The sequence below is a fragment of the Callorhinus ursinus genome, unplaced genomic scaffold (genome assembly GCF_003265705.2).
Source record: "Callorhinus ursinus isolate GAN/ISIS: 27379988/994484 unplaced genomic scaffold, GSC_fseal_2.0 scaffold37, whole genome shotgun sequence".
Lineage (NCBI taxonomy): Eukaryota > Metazoa > Chordata > Mammalia > Carnivora > Otariidae > Callorhinus > Callorhinus ursinus.
The window spans coordinates 15,376,886-15,402,319 of record NW_027397099.1 but is presented as its reverse complement, the minus strand read 5'-3'; the positions used below and the strand labels follow the sequence as shown (position 1 = coordinate 15,402,319).

Here is a 25,434-nt window from a genome sequence, read left to right as displayed (position 1 = left end):
AAGGATACCCATGCAAAAGTTTGTCTGGGGGTGCCAGGGGCAGTGGCAGCCGAGTGAGACAGGGAAGGGAGGACCCAGTTCTTGAGTGGGTTTCCACTGTGGGTGGAACTGTGTGTGTCCTATGGTCCCAGAGTTTCAGATAAAAGATGACATGGGCCTTGGATCACATTGTAAAATATATTTCTTACTGTAATTTGTGGCTACAAAAAAAGTATGACAGCCACTGTCCTTGGTTCTCCCATAAGATCTCCCACTTCTCTGCATCCTCTTAAGAGCCGCCTTTTACAGTAAACAAAACATTGGCCCTTTGTTTCACAAAATGATGGACCCATTTCACAGATGAGAAGGTTGAGACGCACTGAGCCTCTGGGGCCTGTCTGGAAACCCCCAATTGCGAGGGAGGGTGCCAGGTGGCTCCCTGGCGGGTTGCCCAACAGACTGTTCTCTCTCTCCCTCGGGGCCCCGAAGCTGAGCTCAACACCATTGCCCCCATCATCTCCAATTTCTTCCTGTGCTCCTACGCCCTCATCAACTTCAGCTGTTTCCACGCCTCCATCACCAACTCGCCTGGTAAGCAGCCCCCTCACCCCTCTGTGGGAGGAGGCATGCGGAGCGGGGGGGGGGGGGAGGGCTGGGGTGGGGTCGGGGAAGGCACAGATGTAGGTGGGCACACCAAGGTCACCTCTCAAACCGAAACCAATTCAAGGGACCATTCATGTCATAATAATAATAATAGCAGCTCTCATTTCTCAAGCACTTACACTCTACACTGTTTGCAGGGTGCAGAGATTTCTCTAGTGCCTTCCTCCATCAAATTTACAGGAGTCAGGAATCTGACTCCCCAGAAAAGGAAGAAAATTGCCCAAAGTCCCAGGTTGTTGCAAGTTGCACTTTGCACAACTCCTGAGGTGCAGCTCGCATACGTCATCCATTTGTATGTTTATTCTAAAAAATTTCTGGCAGATGGCAGTGAAGTATCCCGAGAAAGCCTTTTTCTGATTATCCCCAAATCGCCAATGGCCTGGTCGCCAGGCCACCTTTTCCTTAGCCCGGGGACCGTGGCGCCCCACAGTTGTGCCATGGGGCGGCTGTCCCTGGTGGCCCTGCAATGGCCCAGGGGTGTGGAGCCAGGCAGAATCACAGCCTCCCCTGGCCTGCCAGCCCCTTGGCTCCGCGAGAGACACGGGAGCTGGTGCTGTTGCTGACATATGGCCATATTTGGATGCCTCGTCCTTGGTGTAGCCTGTCAATATGGCCTAATGCCAGCCAAGGCGGGTGTGTGGTCCTCCCCAGAGCCTCCAGCCCAGCCCCAGGAGAGCTGGGGTGCAGGATGGGGCGCAGGTGGGCACAGGCTGGGACCCTGACTCTGGGCATGGCTGGCATTGGCACCCCGGCCCCGCCCAGCAGCACTGGTCCAGGAGGAAGCTCCAGAGCGTGCCCACCGACCTGTGTCCTCCGCCCAGGGTGGAGACCCTCGTTCCAATACTACAGCAAGTGGGCGGCGCTGTTTGGGGCGGTCATCTCTGTGGTCATCATGTTCCTTCTCACCTGGTGGGCAGCCCTCATCGCCATCGGCGTCGTCGTCTTCCTCCTGCTCTATGTGATCTACAAAAAGCCAGGTGTGCGGGCTCAGGCTGCCCAGGGGCTCAGGCTCCCCTTCCCCCACCCCCCGAGGGCACCAAGCCAGCCATCGTGCCCTTCAGCTCAGCTAGAGGGCCTGCGTCAGGCTCTGTGCTCTCAAGGGCCCTGCTCTGACCCTCCAGCCCCGTCCCTCCTCGTGGGGTAAGGAGTCTATGGGGGCGTGCCCACTCAGAGGCCACACCTCTACTTCTGGACCCCCCACCCCTGGCTCCCAGGACCCTGGAATTGCCTGCCCAGGGCCATCCTCTTGAAGTGGCCGGGCTGCTGGGGTGCACACCTGGGCCTGAGGGGTGGCCAGGGGCTGGCTGGCCGAAAGGCAGGTGGACACAGCATGCAAGCAAGGATCCTGGGGTGACAGTGATCTCAGGACAAGATGCAGAACTCCAGGAAAGCCTAGAATTCTAAATTTGAACCTGGTCTTCCAGGTCGTTGTCTGTTGGTCAAGCGAGGTGAATATTTTGTAGAGTTTAATACTTTGGTGTTTTTTTTTTTTTTAAGATTTTATTTATTTGTCAGAGAGAGAGAGCACAAGCAGGGGGAGCGCCAGGCAGAGGGGGAGGGAGAAGCAGGCTCCCCACTGAGCAAGGAGCCTAATGTGGGTCTCAATCCCAGGACCCTGGGATCATGACCCGAACGACAGCAGACACTTAACCACCTGAGCCACCCAGGTGTCCCTAGAGTTTAATGCTTTGGAGTGTAAGTTTTAAACATGTAGCTGTATGATGTGTGCAAACATTAGGAAGAAATCTGCAGGCTGTCCACCCACCAGGCAGCCCAGCTCCCACAGTGCCTGATTCCTAAAGAAGGTCAACATTCCCTCCCTTGGCACAACTGGTTTCTCCCAGGGGTTTCTAATCTTGTGCTCACCCCCCACCCTCAGAGGTGAACTGGGGCTCCTCGGTACAGGCCGGCTCCTACAACCTGGCCCTGAGCTACTCAGTGGGCCTCAACGAGGTAGAGGACCACATCAAGAACTACCGGTGAGCGCAGCCGTGTCCCTGCTCTGGGAGGCTCCAAACCACCTGTCACCTGCCCCAGCATCCCTGGGGGGTGGGCACCGCCCAGGCTCAGAGAGGGAAAAGAGGTGGAGGAGCTCTGCTCCGCGGTGAGGGGCCTGGGATGACATGGCTCAGTGGGGACCAAGCCAGTCTAGTGACCTCTCTGTACCTGAGTTTTTACAGCAGAATATGTTCTTCGAGACGCAAAGGGCTATCCAAGGACAATCTGGTGCTGTAGTCCCCGTCACAGTCATCCATGAGGCTGACCGTGACGAACCTCTCCTAAGCGAGGAGAGTCGTGTGTCCGGGACTCCATCCCACCAGATGGTAACGCTAACATCAGCCATATGTATTCGCGTTGCATTGCTGCTCAAAAGTGCCTTACTCCACCTTACCACAGCCCTCTGGGGCATATGAAATTACTAACCCCAGTCGCTGATGAGAACATGGACGCCCAGAGACATTAAGTAACTGGCCCGAGGTCACACAGCTGGTGAGTGACCAATTTTGTCTGGCTCCAGCTGAGTCTGGCAGTGGCCCCTGACCACGGCCCTCGGCTGCCTCTTCATCAGGAGGCTGAGTCCCCCACCCACCCACCCACATGGCACAAGGATCTTGTAAGTGATGTGCCTCCCCACCCCCAGCCTTTATTCTCCCCGGCACCTGTGTTTTGCACCCAGATCCCCGTGGGCTCTGTCCAGATGGCTCATGCGCTTTTCCCTTCCCCTCCTCAGCCCCCAATGCCTAGTGCTTACGGGTCCCCCCAACTTCCGCCCAGCCCTGGTTGACTTTGTGGGCACCTTCACCCGGAACCTCAGCCTGATGGTCTGTGGCCACGTGCTCATTGTGAGTGGCCCCGATAGGTGGGGTGGGGCCATGCCCTTGGAGGAGCCCTTGGGCATGAAGTCCACCCTTGCACGGCAGCCAGAGAGTGTGGGGAGGAGTGGGGGGCGGAGGGCCTATGGAGCAAGCAGAGTCCACCAGACCCTGCTGTGGGCCTGGTTCTCTCCCCTCCCCTGTCCCCATCGCTGGCTTCTCCCCACTGCCCAGCCTCTTGCCTGCTCCCTCCATCTTCCCCTCCTCCTCTTTCCCTCCCCCAACTCCAAAGGGGAAAAATGGTGTGGCTGAGCCCCAGGGGCAGACTCCAGGGAGGAGAGGGGCTGAATCTCATTAGGGCCAGAGGGTGAAGGCAGCTCCTGATGTCACCTGCCCCCACCACCCACAGGGACCCCGCAAACAGAGGATGCCTGAGCTCCGGCTCAGCGCCAGTGGGCACACCAAGTGGCTGAACAAGAGGAAGATCAAGGCCTTCTACTCGGACGTCATTGCCGAGGACCTCCGCAGTGGTGTTCAGATTCTCATGCAGGTGCCACCGGTTCCGGGCTTCCCCATAGGACTTAATGCTTGTGTGACAACCTGGAAGGCAGGATGTCCCGAGGGGCTAGTTGAAGCTCCTTTTGCTGCAACAGGAGTGCCTGCCTCTCTTGTCTCTCCAGATATGCTGACTCAGGGCACTTTCTCGCGGTGTCCAAGGGCCTATGGGAAACTGAGCTGGGAGCCCATGGGGACTGTGTGATCTTGAGCCAATTCTTGTTTTTCTGTTTTCTTTTTTTTTTTTTAATATAATTACAGACAGCAAAGTGAAAAATATTAAGTGTATAGTCTGATACATATTTACATATGCAGCTACACCCAGGGGTGTGAAGCCACCACTCAGATCAAGTTCTAGAACATTCCACTGGGCAATTCATTTTCCGGCTCGGTTTTCTCAGCTTGTGAAATGGGATGCATAGATACAGTAACAGTTGTTAATCCTGAGCCAGCATATCAGAGTCCTTCCTAATAATTCTAAATACTTCTCATTTAAAAAAAAAGAACATACAGCATCTTCTTTGGGGGGGATATGAAAATATTTTGAAAGTAGATAGAAGTGATGGTTACATAACATTGTGACTATACTAAATTCTAATGAATTATATGCTTTAAAAATGGTTAATTTTGTGTATGGGAATTTCACTTCAAAAAACTTTTTAACATTTTTAAACACTAAAAAAAGAAGTATAAAAGATGTCAGGGTAAGATGGCCTGGGGATACTCTCAGCTTGGCATCCACATTCAAGTCCCTTGGGATGAGAAATAATTTGCTAGAGAAGCAGGAAGTGGGATAATCCAGAGCTAATGGGACAGTCTGGCCCTGGTAGCTTCTGGCTGTAGCTTCCCTCTCTCCCGGGTGTGTGTAGGCGGGCAGGACCCTGACTGGCGGGATGTGATTCCTGAGCCCTCGCCACGTGGCGGAGAGGGTAGCTGGGGCTGAGCGAGCCCCACCCCAGTCACCCCAGAACTGAGCCCCTGTGGGGCACGAGGCCCGGCCCCTCACCTCAGCCCCACGCCCTTTGCAGGCCACAGGTCTCGGGAGAATGAAGCCCAACATTCTGGTGGTTGGGTTCAAGAAGAACTGGCAGTCTGCTCCCCCAGCCACAGTGGAAGGCTACGTTGGCATCCTGCAGTGAGTGAGGGCATGAGGGAGGCAGGGCCTGGGGTCTGTTGATTTGGGCCTTTGGAGTTTGCTGGGCCTTGGGAAGCAGGGGGGATGCAGTGGATATTGTAAGACGCTGGTTCAAAGCTGAGGAAGAAACAGACCCACTGAGGGCTCGCTGCTCTGACCTCTGGGCCATGGGCGCCAAGATGGGCAGGGAACATGCAGGGAACTCAGAGGAGGAGACTGTAGGGAGCAGAGGGGACTGTGGCAAGCTGCCGTGAGCAGTTGTGCCCAGCTAGAAATGTGGACCCAGTGTTGCCAGAGCTTCTGGTTTCTCAGAGAAGCCGAAAAGGTGGGTTTTTAGGTGAAAACCTTGTGCCCGCCTGTGGACTCTAGCAGATCCGCAGAGAGCCGGCTCTGGAGCTGTGAGGTGGTGCCACGGAGCAGGAAGCGAAACCAGGCCTCCCAGGAGGCAGCAGTGTGGGGAATGGGACCGTGAAGATAAACTGCCTGGGGGCTTCAGGCCGAACAAAGGCTGGGGCACGGGGCGGGGGGGTGGGGGGGTGGGGGTGGGGGGGAGCTCTGTCAGTTGAGCATCCGACTCTTGATTTCGGCTCAGCTTGTGGTCTCAGGGTTGTGGGATCGAGCCCCACATCCGGCTCCATGCTCAGTGCGGAGTCTGCCTGGGATTCTCTCTCTCCCTCTGCTCCTCCCACCCTGCCTGTGCATGCGCTCTCTCTCAATCTAAATAAATAAGTAAAAATAGAAGTATATTTTAAAAATTAATAAATAGAAGGAAGGAAGGAAGAAAAGAAAAAGGAAGGAAGGAAGGAAGGAAGGAAGGAAGGAAGGAAGGAAGGAAGGAAGGAAGGAAGGAAGGAAGGAAGCTGAGTGCTGGGGACCTGGGACCTGCTTCCTGGTCTGCTGTGACCTAGCCACCTGACTCTGAGCCAGGCATCTCAGCTGCCTCTGACAACGACAACAGGTAGTGGAATACCTGTTCTCCAGCATCCCCCCAGCTCCAGTGCTCCAAGACCTCAAAATGCTGGGGCCTGTGAAGTGCCTCTCCCAGAGATGTACAACTAAAGGAGCCTACAGGGGCAATGCTGAGCCCATCAGATCAAGCCCTACTGGTGGTCTCTGGGGCCCTCTGTCAACTGGGCAGAGAATATACTTCTGGGCTGGGAGTCTTCTCGACGTTCCCTCAGACAAGCTGTTGCTGCCCTCTTGGGCAAGGCCATTCCTGTGTGTGCCAACCCTCAGGGTTCTGTCTCAGCTCTTCGATTCTAAAGCCAGCTGGCCATTTCCTTAGCATGGATCATGGGCAAGTTACTCCCTGAAGCTCAAGTTTTGCCTCTGTAAAATAGGGTTAAGAATTCCCATGCCCACCTCTGTTGGCAGGCTTGTGCAGATTACCCAAATGTTTTAGGACTGTCTTGAAGATGGGCCTGACTTGGTTTCCCCCTGAGTACAGGGTCTGCAGCATCCTTAGTGCCACGGACCGTAGAGCTAGAGTCTCCCCACCTGCACGTTACACAGGTGGGGAGACTGAGGCCCCGAGAGAAAGAAGGGTACGGTGGGGAGGCAGGGCCCACTGTAGACATCTGGTCTCCTGGGGGCTGGGGGCTGGGGGCTAGGACCGAGAGGAGCCTGACCCCACCTCTCCTCTTTCCAGTGATGCTTTTGATTTCAACTATGGTGTGTGTGTCATGAGGATGCGTGAGGGGCTCAACGTCTCAGAGGTGATGCAGGCACACAGTGAGTACACGCCCCACCTGCTCGGAGCCCCTGTCAAAAACCAGAACAGGATCCCAGAAAGTTCTAGAACCCGATTTTTTTTAAGTGGTGGAGGGAAGAGAGGGGGACATTAGTAAGGAATAAAAGCTTTAAAAATTAGCTTTTGATGGCCTCTTAGAGCTCCTCAGGTTTCCAAATGAAGACACTGGCCCAGTTCAAGGTAACGCTCCCAGCTAGGGGCAGGACCAAGACTGGACCTCAGAGCTCCCGAACCACTATCAGGGTTTTTGTAAGCAGATGGGATAAAGACGATCTAGTAGGGAGGGAGACGGAAAAGAGGGGAGAAAGGACAATGCCCACATAAAGACACCAGAACATGGAAATACAGAGAAAGACCACAGAACCTGGACGTTTTGGTCCCCAAGACCCTGTGTGGGGCACCGAGGAGGGCTGTGTTTTACTTTTATCACACAGGGATGTGCAGACTCTGCGTTAGTCACATGTGGAGGACTGAACGAAATCACAGTATAGAAAACAAAAGGGGGTGGTACCGGGGGGCGGGGACTGAGAGGTGTGAGGCCACATCTGTGGCTGGCGGTGCTGATCCGCGTCACCCTGGGCAGACAGCGGCCTGACGCACAGCAGCTGTTGCGGGAATATTGATGAAAAACCAGTATTCACAGACCAGCAACTGTGCTCCTGGCGGACACCGTGCTCGGTGCTGGGGGTACAGCAGGGAACGAAACCGAGTCAGCCCGGGGAAGCTGGGTTCCCACAGGAAAGGCGGGGGACCCATAAATCATGGCAGACAGTGACAAGGACACAGGGCACGTGGTCAGAAAGGCCCCTCCGATGATGGGGACTTTTGCTGAGAAGGGGGGTTGCTGTGAGGGCTCCTGGCTCAGGGGACACCTGGATGAGGCCTGATGCAGGGGCAGGAGGAGGGCAGTGGGCGGGGGAGCTGGAGCGCCAAGGGCCGGGGCCAGGGGGAGGCAGGGGCCAGATGAGGGGAAGGTGAGGAGTCAGGACTTTCTTCCTAGTTGTAAGGGGTAGCCTGGGAGAGGAGGAAGCCAGAAGTGCCCCAAGTTGAGGAGAGCCCGGGAACAAAGCTGCCCCCTCTCTTGCAGTTAACCCGGTGTTTGACCCGGTGTTTGACCCGGCGGAGGATGGCAAAGAAGCCAGCACCAGCGGGGCCAGGCCGTCTGTCTCAGGCACACGTCAGTCCGCACCCCACTCAGAGGCTCAGGATGCTCTCACGTTGTGGGGCAGCGAGTGGTGGGCCATGAGCGAAACTGGTCATGGGCAGGAGGTGCCCAAGACCCTTGAGGTTGGGTAACCGGGGACCAGGGCAGATGGGCATGGGCAGCATTCAACAGTGCAGCCCTCCTCGGGAACCCACCTGGCATTGTGGGAACCCGTCCAGCTGGCTCCGGGGCCCATGTGTGAGACCCCTCCCAGGGCCCCCTGGCCAGGCTTAGGGGTGACAGGCAGGGAGGAGAGTCCCTTCCCACTGCTGCCCTGGGATGCAGGGGAATAAGGGAACTGCACGTCCGGGACCCTGGCTCCTGGTCTCCTGGCTGAGAATCGGATTTCAGGGTCTCACTGTCTGAAGAGCCAGTGGTGGAGCTCTGGGCCAGTCCCCACCACGCACGCCCTCAGTGCAGTGCTTCCTGCTGCCGTGGGCGTAGCGCAGGTGACAGCGAGCCCACCTCACAGGGCAGCTGGCTCCGTTTTCAGACAGAGTCAGGCATTTGAAGATGTGCTGCTCCGAGGTAACCAGCCCCTCTGCTCCCGCAGTGGACCCTGAGGCCCTAGTGCGGGAGGAGCAGGCCAGCACCATCTTCCAGTCTGAGCAGGGCAAGAAGAGCATTGACATCTACTGGCTCTTTGATGATGGAGGTCAGTGCCCACCCTGGTCACAAGCTCTCCCCAGGGCCGCCTTCCCTCCAGGGCCTGCCCTTCCTGGCCACTGTGGACAAGGCCCCTGCAGGGACCACAGAGCCCAGCGAAGGGGACTAGGGACCTCTGGGCTTGGGGAAGCCTGGCTGAGCCCCTCTTCTTGGCTGTAAAATGGGGGACTTTGTAGGAGGAGCTGAGGTCGGCATGGGATGGAATGTTCAGACAAGATGGGCCTTAGGGGGTCACGGGCCCCTGCCATAAATGGGGGAAGCTGTAGGAATGTTCCTCACTTCCCAAAAAATACTCTCTCTCCCATTTTTCTTAAGACAAATGCTTCTCTCGGCTTTATTATTGCACCCCTGATAGAGCCCAACCTAGACAGAAAATACTGCTCCAGGAGCATGTATCCTCGGCACGATAGCTCGTGTAGACTGAACACTTACCACACGCTTGACACTAAGTGCAATCCCTAGGCAGGAACTATTATGAGACCCCTTTACAAAGAAGGAAACTGAGGCACAGAGCCATGAAGTAATTGGTCAATTGGTCCAGGGTTGCACAATGATAAGTGACAGCTGGTCTTTGGCCTCATGTGGAGAGATGACAAGGAGGGATGAGGGTTCCCACCCACTGGTCAAATCTTTAATCTTCAAAAAAAAAAAAAATGCCAGCAATCCAGATTTTTTTTTTTAAGATTTTATTTATTTATTTGACAGAGAGAGACATAGTGAGAGAGCAAACACAAGCAGGGGGAGTGGGAGAGGGAGAAGCAGGCTTGCGGGGCTCGATCCCAGGACCTGGGATCATGACCTGAGATCATGACCTGAGCCAAAGGCAGACGCTTAACGACTGAGCCACCCAGGCGCCCCAGCCAGCAATTCAGATTTTCACGTGAAAATCGCCCAATTATTAAATGCCAGCTCATGGATTTAAAAACATCATGCAGGCTACATGAACCCTAACCCAGAGAGCCCCGTGTGCCACCTTGGTTTAGTCTAGCACCCTCATTACATAGATGGGTAAACTGAGGTCCAAAGAGAGGAAGAGGCGTGCCAGTGGCAGATGGGGCGGGAACCCGGAGGGTGCTCTATCCTGAGAGCAGCTCCCCCTTGATTTACGGGGACCCTCCTTGCCAGGCCTCACCCTCCTCATCCCCTATCTTCTTGGCCGCAAGAAGAGATGGAGCAAATGCAGGATCCGCGTGTTCGTGGGGGGCCAGATCAACAGGATGGACCAGGAGAGAAAGGCGTAAGTGGGGAGCGCTGGTGGGGGGCCGTGCAAGACCAGCACCATCCCAGCTCTGCCCATGGTGCCCCCCTCCTGCTCTCCCCCACGTGTGCGCCCCCCCCCCCCCCCAGGTGGACTCAGCCCTCTCCAGGTCACAGCAGTGGGGAGGGAGCTCTGGGCAGGAGCAGGTTTCTGCCCATTTTGGAAGTTGTTTTGCTGTCCCATGCCCCCTTTAATAAGACGCAGACGCCCTAGTTCCAGCCATGACGGGGAGGAGTGTTACATTTTAAAGCCACAAATCTGCTCAAGGAGAAACCTGTGTGAAGTGAAGGACAGAGAAGGAAGGCCCTTCCTGCTGAGGAATGAGGTGGGGCTAAGGATCCTTCAGGGCAACCCCCACCCCCAAGCTTAGGATGCTGTCCCTGGTGAGACAAGAGGTAACATTAGGGGCCAGGAGTTGGGGCAGCAAATCCCACTGGATTTCTTGGTGAAAAGTGACTTTTTTTTTTTTTTTTTAAAGATTTTATTTATTTGACAGAGCTACAGCGAGAGAGGGAACACAAGCAGGGGGAGTGGGAGAGGGAGAAGCAGGCCTCCCGCTGAGCAGGGAGCCCGATGCGGGGCTCGATCTCAGGACCCTGGGATCATGACCTGAGCCGAAGGCAGATGCTTAACAACTGAGCCACCCAGGCGCCCCGAGAAGTGACTTTTGATTCTCTTCCAACCGTGTGGCTCTCATTCCGCAGGAGAAGGGCTCTCTGCTCGGGAACCCATGCTAGTCTGTCTCAGCCAGAGAGGACAGGCCTGGCTGAAGAGCTTGGAGGGCAACAGCAGAATTTAGTTCAACCAGCCAGAATTTAGTCACATTTGTTTATTTACTTGGGTTTTATTGATCGCCTCTTTCTGGCAAGAGATGCTGGTTTTCTGTTGAAAATCACCATACGAAATTTCAAGATGTGGCTAAGGAAGAATGTGAGTTGATTTAAGCTGAAAAGGAAGTAAATGGTCAAGGTAGGTAGACAGGTGTGCCTAGAGTTGGGCAACGGCCCTGTGAGGTGGAAGGTTGTGGGATGGAAGACCACTAGAGGGCGCGGCTAGGTAGGAACAATGGGTGGCTCGCTCAAGGTCATGCAATGAATTAGCCAAAGAGAAGAAACTGCCCGGCCTCTGGTGCTCTTGGCAACAATCCCACCCTGATGCCCCTAGGTCAGGACCATGGGGCCTGTGCCACCAGGACTGTGTCCCCATGACCCCTTCTCAGTCACCCGCCGTGTGAGTTAAAGGCAACCGGCAATCCCATCTCCTGGTCCTCACCCCTGCTGAGAACCTCTGCCCCAGAAGGCCCTTCTCAGCAGTGCTGAGGAAAGCAGCGTCTGGCCTTGCTGTGATCTCCAGAAGATAAAGAAGTCAGGAAGGCGGCTTCACCGGCTCGGCTTTCTCTTGCAGCCCCGAGTGCAAGCCGGGCTCAACAGGTTTAGTGGAGCTCAAGGCCATGGCACCATGGGCTCACGGGTTGTCTGGCACGTGAAGGTTGTGGAATGTCCTCTGCCTCCCAACTGTCCTTCAGCAAGGCCAAGCCCTCTGGCCTCCTTGTGACCCCAAGGCCAGGCTGGCGCTGCCTCTGGCCGGGGCCCTGCCCAGACCTGCCACCCCCGTGCTGCATACCAGCACATCTACTCACAGCTCTGCTTTCCTAATTTCCCTCCCAAGTTCGGGGACCAGCAGCAGCTTGATGGCTGGGCGGTGGCCTGGTCCTTAAGGTTTATCCCTGGCCCCTGCCCCCCACCCAGCCAGCCACTCACTGCTCCCGCCCCACCTCCTGCACCGCCATGCCCTCACTCATTTGGACTTCCCACCCGCATGCACTCAAACCCTGCCAGCTTGTTCTGGGGTATCCCCATGTACTTGGCTAGAGCCAAGGCAGATGTATTATTTAGAAGTCTCCTTGGCTGATTCCACTGGAGACACCCCCACCTCACCCCCCCCTTTGGCCTGTAATAATCTCGCACACTATGCATTGTCCAGCTAGATTGCCACCTCCTCTGTGAAGCCTTCCCTGACTCTCACCAACCACAGACGGTCTCCTCCCATTACATGCAAAGTCAGTGCCACATGGCTCGCTCCTCCCGGTTCTATACTTCATTCATGGGTGTCATCTCTGTTTCTGCAGCCCACCCTGCAATTTCCTGTGGTTTACCTTCTATCCCTTAGACCCTTGCTCCTCAAAGTGTTCTCTGGAGATCAGCAGCATCCCATCACCAGGGAGCTTGTCAGAATGCAGAATCCCAGGCCTCACCCCAGACCAGATGAATCAGACTCTGTATTGTACCAAGGTCCCTGGAAGATGTATAGACGTTAAAATGTAAGGTGTGCTAGTCCAGAGATGGCCACCAGGTACTTGGGGAAATACTGCTCAATCACTTTTCCTTACCGCTTTTCATCCTCTGACCTACTTTATCAATATTTATCTCACCCCTGCCCGGGTGAGAACGTAAACTCCCTAAGGCCAGGGTTTGATCTGTTGTATTCACTGCTGCGTCCTCGGTAGACACTCAGTACAAATTCACTGAATGGAAGAATACGCATTTAAAAAATATCCATCTTCCAGGATCATTTCCCTGTTGAGCAAGTTCCGACTGGGATTCCACGAAGTTCACGTCCTTCCTGACATCAACCAGAAGCCGCGGGCTGAGCAGTAAGTTCTCTGTGTTGACTTACTTCCCAGGCAGAAGGGCCCGCTGTGTGCCCCGCACACCCCTGTGTCTGGTGAGCCTCGGGCAGAGGCTCTGTCAGCCACCTGGACAGGGCTCAGGGGAGGAAGGAGGAAGGGGAGGAGTTTGCAGCCCTTTATCTTCCCTGTCAGGGTTTCCTTCTTTGCATGTCAGAGCTCTGGTCTTTGCCAGAAACATACCTGGGCTGGAGGACAGTGACTGTTCACATTTGTGCTTTCCTTAGAGCAAGTGTTTTAAAGCAGGTGCAAGTCTCGGCTGTTCGGCCACTCGAGGGAAGGCAGGTGTTTCATCCTCAAGGGACCCCACCGCCACCCATCCCCAGACCTGGGGGGAGGAACGGGGGGGGGCGGTCTCTGGCTTCACACTTCACACGGCTTGCTACTCATGAATTTCTAAATTTTCTCCAGCACCCTGAAGGGTTGTCATAAAGCAGTGGTTCTCAAACTTCGGCCTGTGTCAGAATCACACGGAGGGCTTATGAAAACACAGCTTGCTGAGCCCCGCTCCTCCCGCCCCACCCGGCCCCAAGATTCTGAGTCAGTAGGTCCCGGATAGCGCCTGAGAACCTGCATTCCTAACAAGCTCTCAGGGGCTGGTCCCGGCACTTCACTTGGATAACCACTGTCTTAAGGACAGTCTGTATAAAGTGCTTAACACAGTATCCAGCCCCGAGTCAGTGTTCAGTAAATGCTGGATCAAATGGCTTCTGCCTCCTCATGGCTTCTGAGCTCTAGACCTTGACCTTTTCATGAGGTCTTGGCTCCACTACAGACTTGCTTCCTTCTCTAAGCCTTGCCTAACTGAAGTTCTTGAAAAAGGAACTGCGACTGGCCCAGCTCAGCCCTGCCCATGGGGCCCAGGAAGAGGTTGCCGCAAAGCCTCTTTCTTGGCTACCTTTGCTCCAGTTGGCCATGACCGGGGTTAGCAGAGTCACATGCCCAGAAACACATGGCTGGAGGGCAGGGGCCATGGCAGAGGCACATCCCTTCCACGGGGCTGATGGATACTGGAGCAAACAGAACCGAAGGTGCAAAGGCCCTGAGGCAGAAGCGTGGCAGCCACAGCCCCTGATGTTATTTCCATGAACACACTGGTGCTGGGAGTGGGGAAAACGTTGACGGGTCTGGGCCATAACTCTCCTCCTCCCCCCATGCACCAGCAAGCTCACGGACTTTAAGCAAATCCCCATGTGAACTTCTAGCTAGGCTCAGTGGTGGGTCCGAAGGGATGATGACTCACCTGCTCAATGATTCAATTCACTAGTCTGAAACTTAAGACATTTAAAATCGGGCTTGCTTTCTGTAAATCCATGTACATGAGGTTTCCCAGCCCTCACTCTCCTCGGTAAAGTCAGGTCCGTCCCGATCTCTTACCTCTCCCTTATGTTCCCCATTGCCTGGAGAGGGCAGGACCTGGTCCGCGGTGATGGACATCGGCTCCTACACCGGCCCGAGTGCAGGCGGGAGCAATCCAGGGCCACGGGAGGAGTGCGGCAGAGACGCACCAGAAAGCACAAGAGAATGCAGCTGGGCTGTCTCTATTGGTGGAGGAGCAACAACTGAAGACATCTGGGCATCCTTCCCCGTGGGAGGAGCTCGAGAGCAAGCCCACAGACCCCATGCAGCAGCCCTGATCTTTAAAACCCCAGCCTTGGCCCTTCTCTGCCTTCACTTCCTGGCCTGCTCTCTCCTCCCTCGCTCAGCCAAACTTCTCCAAAGAGATCGACACTCTTTGCAGCCACTTCCTTACGGAGATCCCCCTCGCCGGTGTCATCACTGGCCTCCGCCTCCCCCACAGAACCCCTTTCTGGGCTCATCTTCCTCTGCCTCTCCGCTGCATCCCACACAGGTTCCCTCTGGAGACAGTTCTTCCTTTAGCTTCGGAGGCTTCACCCTCCACAGGATTCCTCCTACCTCAGCCACCCTTCTTTCAGTTCCGATTGCTGGTTAGTCCTCCTTTTCCTGAGCGACACTTGCCAGTATCCTTGGGATTCGGCCCTGGACCCTTTTCTCTTGACTCTGTCCCCAGTGTGAGCTCCTCCGTCCATATGGCTGCAGCGGGTTTCATCTGAGGGCCGACCAGTCTGAATTTCTATTTTTAATCCTGTAAGTCAAGTCATACAGAACAGCCTCCAGCAGTTCCCCATCTCAGGGCAAACAGCGAAGGCCTGCGTGGTCTAGGCTCCCACACTCGTGTGTCCTCACTCACCCCACTTTCCTCTGCCCTCACCTTGCTCTAGCCATACTGGCTCCTTTGCTGCTCCTCAAAGAGACCGAACACACTTCTGCCTCAGGGCCTTTGCACCTTCAGCTCTGTGTGCTCCAGCACCCCCTGGCCTGTGAAGAGCTGGCTTCAGAAGGACAGCCATCCTTCAGCTTCAGGGAGGCCTTCCTTGCCCCAAATATTTCCAGTCCTGGTACTCGGTTTGTGCTTTCTTCATAAAGCTCGTGATCTAGATTTGCCTGTTTATTGCCCAGCAGACGGTGAGCTCCGTAGATAGAGGACATTGTAGGGTTTTTTTGTTCACTGGTATGTAGCGCAGAGCCTGGCGCAGGATAGTTAGTGCTCAGGAACCACCCAGGGAACGGTCGGCGGGGTGGGGGTGGATCCCAGGCCAGGCGTTGTGGACAACTTACAGAAGTTCCGTGGCATGCCAGACCCAACGGGTCAGTGCTGATTTTTACATGGAAGCCACTTTGATGTAAACCACAGCGGCAGAATGCGTTCAACCTGAAAAGCATGTCCCCGTGGCGCCCATCTCCGTCTCCCTTGGGGGACCTGATTGTCCTGGAAACTGGCTGTCTCACCCGGTCTCACCTGCTCTCTCTGTCCCAAGCACCAAGCGGTTTGAGGACATGATTGCACCCTTCCGCCTGAATGATGGCTTCAAGGACGAAACCACTGTCACAGAGATGAGGCGGGACTGCCCCTGGAAGATCTCAGACGAGGAGATTAACAAGAACAGAGTCAAGGTACCCGAGGGAGAAGGGCCTGGCTGGGGTGGGGCGGGGGTCAAGGCGCTCCTCTGGGTCAGGGCCACGTGCCCCATCTGTCCTGAGCTTCCTTAACCCCCGCCCCTTGACCAGCCTGCTCCACCATGCCCTGGCCTCTGAGGTATCCTCAAGCCACAGACGCTAGGTAAATCAGCTGTGGAACTCAGAGCCGTTCGTGGCATGAGTCACGCCCCGCTGTGGCGATGGACTGGTGGGAGCTCTCCCTCTTCCCCTCTATGCCTGGTGGAAGGGATTCATGGCACAGGTGGCAAAGGTCAAGGTAGAACTTGCACTGTGGGCCAACAAAGCTGCTTGAAGATTCCCCTTAGCCTGCAGGCCCCACCCTACATGTAGCCTAAAATCATGGCCACCCCCGCCCAGACAGCGTCTTCTAGATTCTTCAAGGCCTAAAAGAGGGTAGTGGCTGCCATGGCCACTTTAAGATGGGGTGAGCAGTTCTCCCTGTGCTCCGGGTCAGTGGTCCCCCACCCCCGCTTTGCCCTCAGAGGACATTTGACAATGTGTCTGTTTGCCACTGGTGAGTGGGATTGCTACTGTCACTTAGTGAGTAGAAGCCTGGAACGCTGTTAAACATCCTACAACTCACAGGACAGTTCCCACGACGAAGAATTATTCCCCCCAAAATGTCACCAGTGTAGGGTCTGGAGTCTGTGAAATCACTGAACTCACTTCCCCAACGTTTTCCATTCTCTCAAATGGGGTGTCCTCCCACAATCAGACTCTGAGTGTCAATCACGTCTGAACAATCTGGAGACAGGCCTTGGGGTGGGAGGGAGTCTCCCCCACAACCCAATCTCACATAAGCTTTAGGGAATTCTGATCTGTCAGCCCTGAGACCCTGCCCCAGAGGGCTCACAGCTCCTTGGAAAATGCTGGATAAAGTGTAGTGTCCAAAGAAGGGTCTGGCCTAGCCTGTTATGGAGGGGGAGGTGGCACATTCTGCCTCTGCTCTGAGTCTACCTTATCAAGTGCCTTCCGAGTGCTGAGCCCTCGATATCCACGTGTTTTTGCGTGGGTTATCTCCCTCGGTGCTGCCCACATTCCCCGATACGATAATGGGATTATTGTACCCATTTTACAGTGAAGACAATGAAGCCCGGGGAGGCCACGTGCTTTGCTCGGGTTCTCTCTGCTGTGAGCTCTCAGGGCTGAGATGTGGACCCAGCTCACCCCACACCACAGAATGTGCTCTCTCTCCCAACAAATCCCCGCCACCCCCAGTCATGGAAATGAGGTCTGGCAAAGAAAAGCCAAGGAGGGTTTCCCAAGGAGGTGGACTTGGCACTCTGTTACCCTGAGGGTCCCCTTCCGTCTCGGAGGAGGGAGAGTCTGTAATACTTGAGGGGGAAGAATTCATGCATCTGGTCTGAAATGTTTCAAGACGCCCCTGGGCTTGTCGGGGACCACTCTTGAGGATGTGGGCAGTGACCCCGTGGCTTCTCCTTGTTCCAGTCCCTCCGGCAGGTGAGGCTGAATGAGATTCTGCAGGATTCCTCCCGGGACGCCGCTCTGGTGGTCATGTAAGTAGCCACTGCTGGGAAGGGAAGGCTGTCCCCAAGGCCCAGGATGTCCGCTCTGGGAGGGGGCTCAGGAGGTGCACGCCGGCTGAGGGCCCGAGCCCTCCCCTGTGAGGCGGAAGGGCCCAAAGCTCCAGGGAACGCTGCCCAGGTGGCCTGTTGGCATGTGGCTGGGCCTGCCCCCGCTCGGCTCCCCTCACCTGAGCGCCAGTTGGCAGAGTTCTAGGACCTCACCCATCTCCGGCCTCGCCGGCTCCCCTCCCCACCATTTTCCCTTGTTCGCCACCTTTCCCTGCCAAACTCAGCTTGGCAAAAACGACCCCGCTCATTCCAGAAGAAAAGCGATTCCTGGTTGTTTGGGAATCACCCAGGCCTCTTTGGCCATGGGCCACCCCTGGCTGTGGTGGGTGCCAAGCCTGGGCAGCGGCAGGAGCAGAAGCTTGCTGCGCCAGGCTCCATGCCTCACGGGCCCTCGGCTGCGGCCACCTGTGGCCCGCTCTGAGCCACTTCTCATGGGTCGGGGCCAAAGCCGAGGAAGTGGAAGATGAGGGCACAGGTGGCGGTGGCACAGGGGGTCCCAGAGGCCTAGAGGGAGAACACGGGCAGCCGGGCCCGCTGACTCCCCTCTCCCAGAGGAAGCCTAGCTCAGAGGGAACGGGCATACTTGGCAAGGCCCATAACTGGCCTGGCTTTCCTGAGGGCTAGCCACCTGGGAATTCCTCAGGATGGCCCCGAAGCTGGCAGAACCTGTTTTCTCATACCCTGAAACCAGGATCAGGCACACCACTGAGGGGCCCCAGCGCCAAATGAAAAAGTGGGACCCCTTATTCAAAAAGTATTAAGAATGGCAAGAAGGCAGCAGTGGAGGATGGAACCCAGCATGCGACCCTTCTAAGTGTTGGCGGAGGGGAGCATGTGACTGCACAGCTTGCATGCCCAGGAAGCCGGCTCTGCTCCCTGGGGCTCTTAGGGAGAGCATTTTTTTGGTACAAAGAAGTGCTTTGTGTTTCCTTGACGCGGGAACTGTGGTAAGAGAAAGGGCTGCGTTTCTCGGCAAGCCTCGGGCCAGCACCCAGCAACCTAGGGCAAGGTTGGCCTGGGTTGTGGACCGGGTCAGAGCGCAAGACAGTGGCTTCACCCCGGGGCGACTCCCCAGACCTTTCCTTGGGTATGGTGCCTGGGATGTGCCAAGCCAGCTCTTCACGAGGGCCAGCCCCGTTCAGAGAAGCAGGTTTGCGCTTTGTCTCTGCTCACCGTGCGGCCTTGGGCAAGTACTCCTACTCTGCATCTCAGTCTCCCTGATTATAGAGAAGGGTTAAACCTAATTATTTCCAAGGTTGTCCTTTTCACACCAACATGCTATGATTTCTGAGGAAGAAAAAAGTCCTCCCCTGCCTCAGGAGGAAAGATAAAATTACACTTTCCAGCATTTTGAAGAGCATACTCAGACCATTTTCTAGAGCAGGTTTGGGGCAGAACTTGGTTGTTTGCTGTCTACCTAACAGCAGTTTATCTGATTAATGGCCTATGTTTGAGTTCAGCTTCACCCTCGCAGCTGATAAACCAGCCTTATAAGATAATAAGCTGGCCCAACAACCTTTGCCTAGACGAGCAACCTATTTCTGGGTCTCCCTTTTGGGACTCGATCCCTCTCTTTTCCTATAAAGACACCCTCCTCAAAAGCAAATAATAATCGAAATAATAATAATCAACATCGCATTTTATTGATTGAGCCACACTGGAGACATGGGGCCTTAGTAATTTTCAAAACTCTGTGCAGTGGTTCTGTTTTACCCCCATCACCCCCACAACACACACACTTTGGAGAGAGGGAAACTGAGTCTCAGAGGAGTCAGGCAACTTGCCCAGGATCCCACAGCCGTGAAGTAAGGATTGGGTTTTGAAGCCTTGGATCCAGGTTAGGGCCAAGCCTGCCTTTCTTTGTGGCCAAGAGATGCTAATCTGAACAAAAAGTTCCTCTCTTCTGGAGCGGCTTTACTTCTGAAGATTTGTAGCTGCCAGTGCGCATATCCTGGGAGCAGGAGTTGGGGGTCGTTGGCAGGTGCCGGGGCAGAGTGCAAAGGGAGCCTGTCCCTCGGACGGGTGGATGGGTGGACAGGTGGACAGCCTCTGCTGGGGAAGGGGACATGACGCTGAAGCTTGAAAGGCCAGAGCAGGAGTGACGGGTGTCCCCTCGAGAATGCAGCCACCAGCCCCCTCGCAGCCTTTGAAATTTCTGAACTCAGTGCCAGAGAATGACGTAGGAGTTCCCGGAGAGCTTTGTCGACGATGTAACCAGAACTTCAGCACCACTGTGAAATCAGGAAAGTTTTGTTTTGATCTTTCCATTTCCCTTTCTCCTTGAGAGTCACTAGACACAAACATGTTCTAAGGCAACGCGAGCTTTATGAAATACCCCTGTTCCTGCGGCCTTTCCCCATCCCGGGGACCTTGCTTTTCTTTCCTTTCCTTTTTAAATATTCTTATTTATTTTAGAAAGAGAGAGAGCAGGGGGAGGAGCAGGAGAGGGAGAAGCAAACTCCATGCTGAGCGTGGAGCCCTACACGGGGCTTGACCCCATGACCCTGAGATCACGACCTGAGCCGAAACCAAGAATCAGATGCTCAACCGACTGTGCCACCCAGGGCGTCTGGGGACCTTGCTTTCTTAAAGGAGGGTGGAGGTGGTCCCAAGGGAGGCTTCGAGGATAGAATTTTAAGCAAGGGACAGGTGTCCAGGGCCCCCTGTTGGCCTTCTCAGTGAGGGTCGCTGTGAGCAGAGGCATCTGGGGTAGGACAATCCCAGGACCTTGGTTGGAGTCCCAGCTCTGCCGCTCACCAGCTTGTCGCTTGCTGCTGCTAAATTGCAGTGTGACAATAGCTTCTTCCACGAGGAGGTGCTTGCCAGGTGCCGGGCACTGCAGGCGCCCTTTGTAGGCTCTGACCTCTTTAGAGCTCACTAACAGCCTCTGAGGGAGGTGTGTGTGTCCTCACCTCAAGGAAGAGAAAACAGAGGCTCAAGGCTGCAAGCCACCTGCCAAAGCCACGTGAGCCACGTGGCCGAGGAGGGACAACGCCGCTCCCACAGCTGCCCTGCGCCCAGAGTCCCGGCCCTGCGGCCAGCGTCGCTCAGCGTCTTCCTTTCTGCCTGGTGCCCTCAGCTGGAAAGAAAGCCAGCACTGCAGGCCCTGCCCCGTTCCCCAGGGTTGTGTTCAAGTTCAGATGCAACAGTGGCCAGGGATGTCCTGTAGGAAAACGGACTGCAAAGGGCAGCCCCAACTTCACGTCCCGCCCGCCGGGCCTGGGACTTACTGCCTTGTCCTGGAGTCAAGAGCAGGTCAGCTGTGGTCATCCTGAAGCATTTTTGGAATCCCAAGATGGTGAGAAAGTCACCTCCTGAAACAGCCGTGATGATATTGGCTGAATGGTGGCCCCAGGGCACCTCATTATCTGCATGACTTTGCCATGTGGACAAGGGGCCCTCCCAGGGCAAGGGTGGAGTACTGGTCCCAGGGCCTCGCATACATGGTGGAAGGCAGGACAGGGGTACGCAGCTGAAACGTGTGAGCAGATCACATCGTCGTGATTCAAGTGGCCCGAGGGGGAGAGACCCCCGCCACTGTATCAGACTGCGCTCTAGACGCAGGGAAAGGATAATGAGCAAGACAGACCTGGCCTGAACATACGGTCGACTGGGGGAGACAGACAACAAACAAATGAAAAGAGGGTCTGGAGAGTGGGAAGGGCTGTGAGGACAATGAAACAGGGTGCTATGATAAAGAGAGCCAGCAAGCCTGCTCTGGAAGGGGGTGATCCGAGAAGGGGGTGCAGGTGAGCCAAGGCCTGGGTGATCTGAAGGAGCCAACCAGGTGGAAGGCGGGAGGCGCTGCCTTCTGGGTGGGGAGAACATCACATGCAAAGGCCCTGGGGCAGGAGCAAGCTTGCCATTTTTTTTTTTTCAGGAATGGAAGAAAGCCATTATGTCTGTAGGGTTGTAAGTGAGGCCGAGGGTAGAAGGAGGTGAGGTTGTGGATGTTGGTGGAGACCAGATCATGTGAGTCTTACAGGCCATGGCTCTGTTTACACCAGCTTTGTAGCTGAAGGTACATTTGGAGTTGTACTTTTAAGGAGAGCGGGAGGTCGTTCTTAAGGTGGCTAGGAAGAAGGAGCGCTGAAGGAGTCAGTAAACAGAGTTTCTGATCAGAAAGAGAATCACAGGCTGGGCTGTGTGGGGAAGGGCTCCTGCTAAGTGTTTATTTGCTGCTTCTTCCTGCTTGCAGTACCTTGCCTATAGGGAGAAAGGGGAAGTGCCCGAGCTCGCTGTACATGGCCTGGTTGGAGACGCTGTCCCAGGACCTCCGACCTCCGGTCATCCTGATCCGAGGGAACCAGGAGAACGTGCTCACCTTTTACTGCCAGTAACTCCAGGCTGGGCCGCGCCTGCCCACAGCTGAGGGCACCCAGGACATCCGCCTGTCTGTGGGACAGACTCTCATGTCCTGTTGTACTTTAAGCATCTGATGATCCGACTGAAGAAGCTGGTAGATTTCCAAACTTTGGCTGAACCCCACTCCCCTGGGACAGTCCTCTGGGCTTTGCTTTTATGGGACAGAGAAGTAGCCGATGAAGTTGTGTGGAAACTTCTCTGGTGGATCCATTTTCCTTTTAAGTTTTCTTTTGATCTCGATTACAGTGAATTAAGATTTCAGTCTTTGATTTTTTTTTAAAGATGTTATTTATTTATTTGAGAGAGAAAGAGCACAGGAGTGGGGGGGAAGGGCAGAGGGAGAGGGAGAAGCAGACTCCCTACTGAGCGGGGAGCCCAATGATGATGATGATGATGATGATGATGGGCTCGATCCCAGGACCCCAGGATTATGACCTGAGCTGAAGGCAGACGCTTAACCCACTGAGCCGCCCAGGCACCCCCAGTCTTTGATTTATATGCAAATTTGAGTCAGAGTGCTGAGTGTGAATGTGGCAGTTTCTAGGTCGCCAGTCAGGGGGATGGGCGTCCTCCTGCAGCCCTTAGAAGGAGGAATCACAGGGCCCTTCGAGCTTCCATGATGTAAATTTCTTTAACCACTTCTCACTCTCTTCACTTTCAATAATGTGTCTTCAGCCTTCAGGTTGGTTCTTTGGTAGATCAGGGACTTTTAAACCGGTTTAGGCTGCAACCCACAGTAAGAAATATCTTTTATGTTGATACTTGAAACAAACACACACTGAAACTATAAATGAAACAATACTTACTCTTACCATGGGTGATGCACTCCAATATTTTCTATTATATTTCTTTTTCTCTTTTTAATGTGGGTTGCAATCCACGAATGGGTGGTGACCTGGGATTTGCAGAAAGGCCGTGTTGGGCATCACTGCCATTTCCCCAGCATATCCCACAGAGAAGGAAAGGGAACGAACAGAACACATGAGGAGGGGTACTGATGGTGGGCATCAGTCAAGAAAGAGCTTCAAACGAGGGGCAAGATTCAGGGTGTCTCATGGAAGGGTGTTGACTTTCAGGTTTGGCTGAGGATGGAGGGTGGAGGTTTGGTTAGAGATTCAGGTTTGGTGGGTCAGGAATGGAGAAGCAGAGAAGAGGCATAAAGATGACCAGATTGGCAAAGGATCAGAAAGGTCCACACTCCACCCAAGTCAGGGAAAGAGAACAGGGGAGGAGGAAGCAGCAAGAGACGGAGGCAGAGGGGGCTGCGGTGGGGGATGGGGGGTGGGTGTAAGATGGGGGTTGGAGATGAGAAGGAACCTGGGGAAGATGAGCCTGGCCCAGGTAAGGGTGTTTTGATACCCCCCAGAGTGTTTGCACCAACCGAGCTAGGACACAAGAGCAGAATGTGCATTAAGAGAAGTCCAGTGTCGGTGGGCGAGGCTCCCTGGAAAGGCATTTCAGCTCTAGACGCACCCCAGCAGCTTACAAGTAGGATGTTGGGGGGCTATGACTGGCCAGGCCTTCTTGCAATAGCCACTTTCTTCAGGGTAAACGAAGGAACGAGGCATCTTTGGGTCTGGTAGGCTCCCTCCAAGCCCATTGAAGTGTCCACATAGTCATGAAGGCAGAAATCTTTCTTTCTTTTTTTTTTTTTTTAAGATTTTATTTATTTAGAGAGAGCACAAGAGGGGGGAGGGTCAGAGGGAGAAGCAGACTCCCTGCTGAGCAGGGAGCCCGATGCAGGACTCGATCCCGGGACTCCGGGATCATGACCTGAGCCGAAGGCAGTCGCTTAACCAACTGAGCCACCCAGGCGCCCAGAAATCTCTTTCTTAGTGTCAGGACCCAAAGGACTTCGATGCCTCGCAGGTACTCTTGCTGCAGAGACCAAAGGCTCTGGGCTCCCAGGCTGTTAGGGGCCCAAAGTTGTTTCATCCATCTGGACTTACTTGCTGAGAGTGACCAGGTGCCTGGCTGAGCTTACCAGGGATGGCTTCTTGGCTCCTGACGGACGGGAGGGGGGGTCCTGCCTCTGAGCCATTCCATAGACCTGGGATCAACCCCCAACTGCAGATAGGCAAAGCCTCGCTCAGGGATTGCCTACCTTTCTAGAGCCACATAGAAAACTATTCCCTGAACAAATAGTTCGCAAATAGATTGGGGAGACCCCGATCCAAGGTTAGAGAAGGCTCTGGCTTAGGGCATTAAAACAAACCAACAAACAAAAAGACTAATTTTTACTCTCTTGGAAACTGCATTTTGAACAATAACAGCTTTGGGTTTTGTTTTGTTTTTTAAAAGCCTTGAGTTAACAGTAAGGTCAAAAACAATGAAATGAATAAAAAATATGTCACTCAGTCAACAGATTTTGTTTGTTTTGGAACACACTGTTTCTCAACTCTGCTGAGTGTTTTGAAAAAATTAACTGTATTGTTTTCTCAACCCTGGATTGAACTTTTCCCTGAACTTCCACTGGTCCTTTAGGTCATAATGGCAGATTTCCATGTGAACATCCACAGGAGCCACTTACATTCCCTTTGCTTCTCTTGCCTGTGTTTGCAGGTGCACAGGGAACTCGTTTTCTTCTGTCTTGATAAAAGCCTCTGGGTATTCTCATTCTTGCCTCAACCCGAGAGGTGGAGGGGTTAAATGGAAAGAGTCACGGCCTGGCTACCAAGAGGCTTGGACTTGAGTCTCTATCTCCCCCAAAACTGGCTGTGCAACCTCAGATACCTCTTAACCCCTCTGAGCCTCTGTCTGTGACAGGAGAGAGCTGGACCAGAACAGGTGTCCCCAGCCAGCTGGCCTGCTGATGACTGTGGTTTGGCCCACACATGGTGGATCAAAGTCATGGGTGCTGGGGGTAGGTTGGAGAACACGTTCTTCAGCCACGCTCCACCCTCAGCCACTACTTCCTACTGCCCTGCCTTGGGATGGGCTGGGGTGGGGGGCCCTTGAAAGCCCTCCGATTCATTGTTTGGCCCATAGAGCAGCAGAATGGTAACAGATTTCAGTTCCCAGTGTATCTCTCTCTCTCTCTCTCTCTCTCTCTGCCTCTGAGTGATAAGATCCTCCACCTTCATGAGTTTCAGCAGTGGGAAGTGTTTCCCGTGTAGTCTTTCCTTGCACTGTGCATGGAACGGGGCCCAGCAGCAGCCAGCAGCCATGCTGGCCACCCCCAGCAGGGGCACCTCACCCCTGTCCCCTGGGAGCCACTGTCCAGTCAGCTCTCAATTTTCTCCTCAGCATCTTAGCCTCCACAGTTCACATCCTCCTTCGGTTCCTGCCCAGACTTGTGGTGGCTTTGAAGCAGGCACTGCATGGCCCATTTTTCACCCAATAGGCTTGCTGAGTTCTACCCCCCAGGCAGAAAGCTGTGGGCCTCATGAGCACATGGAGAGTTCCCATTTGGACTGGATTCCCTTTTACACACCTGCCTGGCCTCTCTTGTGTGGTGAGGGAGAGGTGAGTTTTACAGGGATGAAGCTAGCTGGAATGTTCCAGAAGAACCACCTGGCTGGAAGGCCCCCAAGCGCATGCAAAGCAGCCAGGTTTCGCTTGTAGCTATGTTTAGCTCAGGAAGTCACAAAAAATGCTGCTAAATTCAAAAGTGTTCACAGAAGCAGGACCCAGGAAGGCCCAGCCACTGCTTCATTGGTAATTCTCCGTTTGAAGTGAGGGGTTAATCTTATGATTGAAAACACAAGCATCATATAAGTGCCACTTCCTAAAATGGAACCAAAA

The 25,434-nt window shown here is 54.6% G+C and overlaps 1 protein-coding gene across 4 annotated transcripts in view; it reads left to right on the top strand.

Annotated features, from left to right (window-relative positions):
- Positions 1-25,434, top strand: part of SLC12A3 (solute carrier family 12 member 3) — a 45,132-nt gene that overhangs the window by 13,235 nt on the left and 6,463 nt on the right. The window contains exons 13-26 of one of the 4 annotated variants that reach the window (XM_025889260.2): positions 469-570; positions 1,464-1,619; positions 2,522-2,621; positions 3,374-3,485; positions 3,865-4,005; positions 5,039-5,145; positions 6,794-6,876; positions 7,983-8,072; positions 8,653-8,754; positions 9,891-10,002; positions 12,590-12,676; positions 15,550-15,685; positions 17,180-17,247; positions 21,524-23,318. In XM_025889260.2, the coding sequence (XP_025745045.2) occupies positions 469-570; positions 1,464-1,619; positions 2,522-2,621; positions 3,374-3,485; positions 3,865-4,005; positions 5,039-5,145; positions 6,794-6,876; positions 7,983-8,072; positions 8,653-8,754; positions 9,891-10,002; positions 12,590-12,676; positions 15,550-15,685; positions 17,180-17,247; positions 21,524-21,665 (1,538 nt within the window). In that variant the 3' untranslated portion in view covers positions 21,666-23,318. Of the gene's footprint in view, positions 1-468; positions 571-1,463; positions 1,620-2,521; positions 2,622-3,373; positions 3,486-3,864; positions 4,006-5,038; positions 5,146-6,126; positions 6,443-6,793; positions 6,877-7,982; positions 8,131-8,652; positions 8,755-9,890; positions 10,003-12,589; positions 12,677-15,549; positions 15,686-17,179; positions 17,248-21,523; positions 23,319-25,434 lie in introns of those variants that run through there. The other 3 variants (XM_025889261.2, XR_012374655.1, XR_012374654.1) reach the window with 3 other exon arrangements.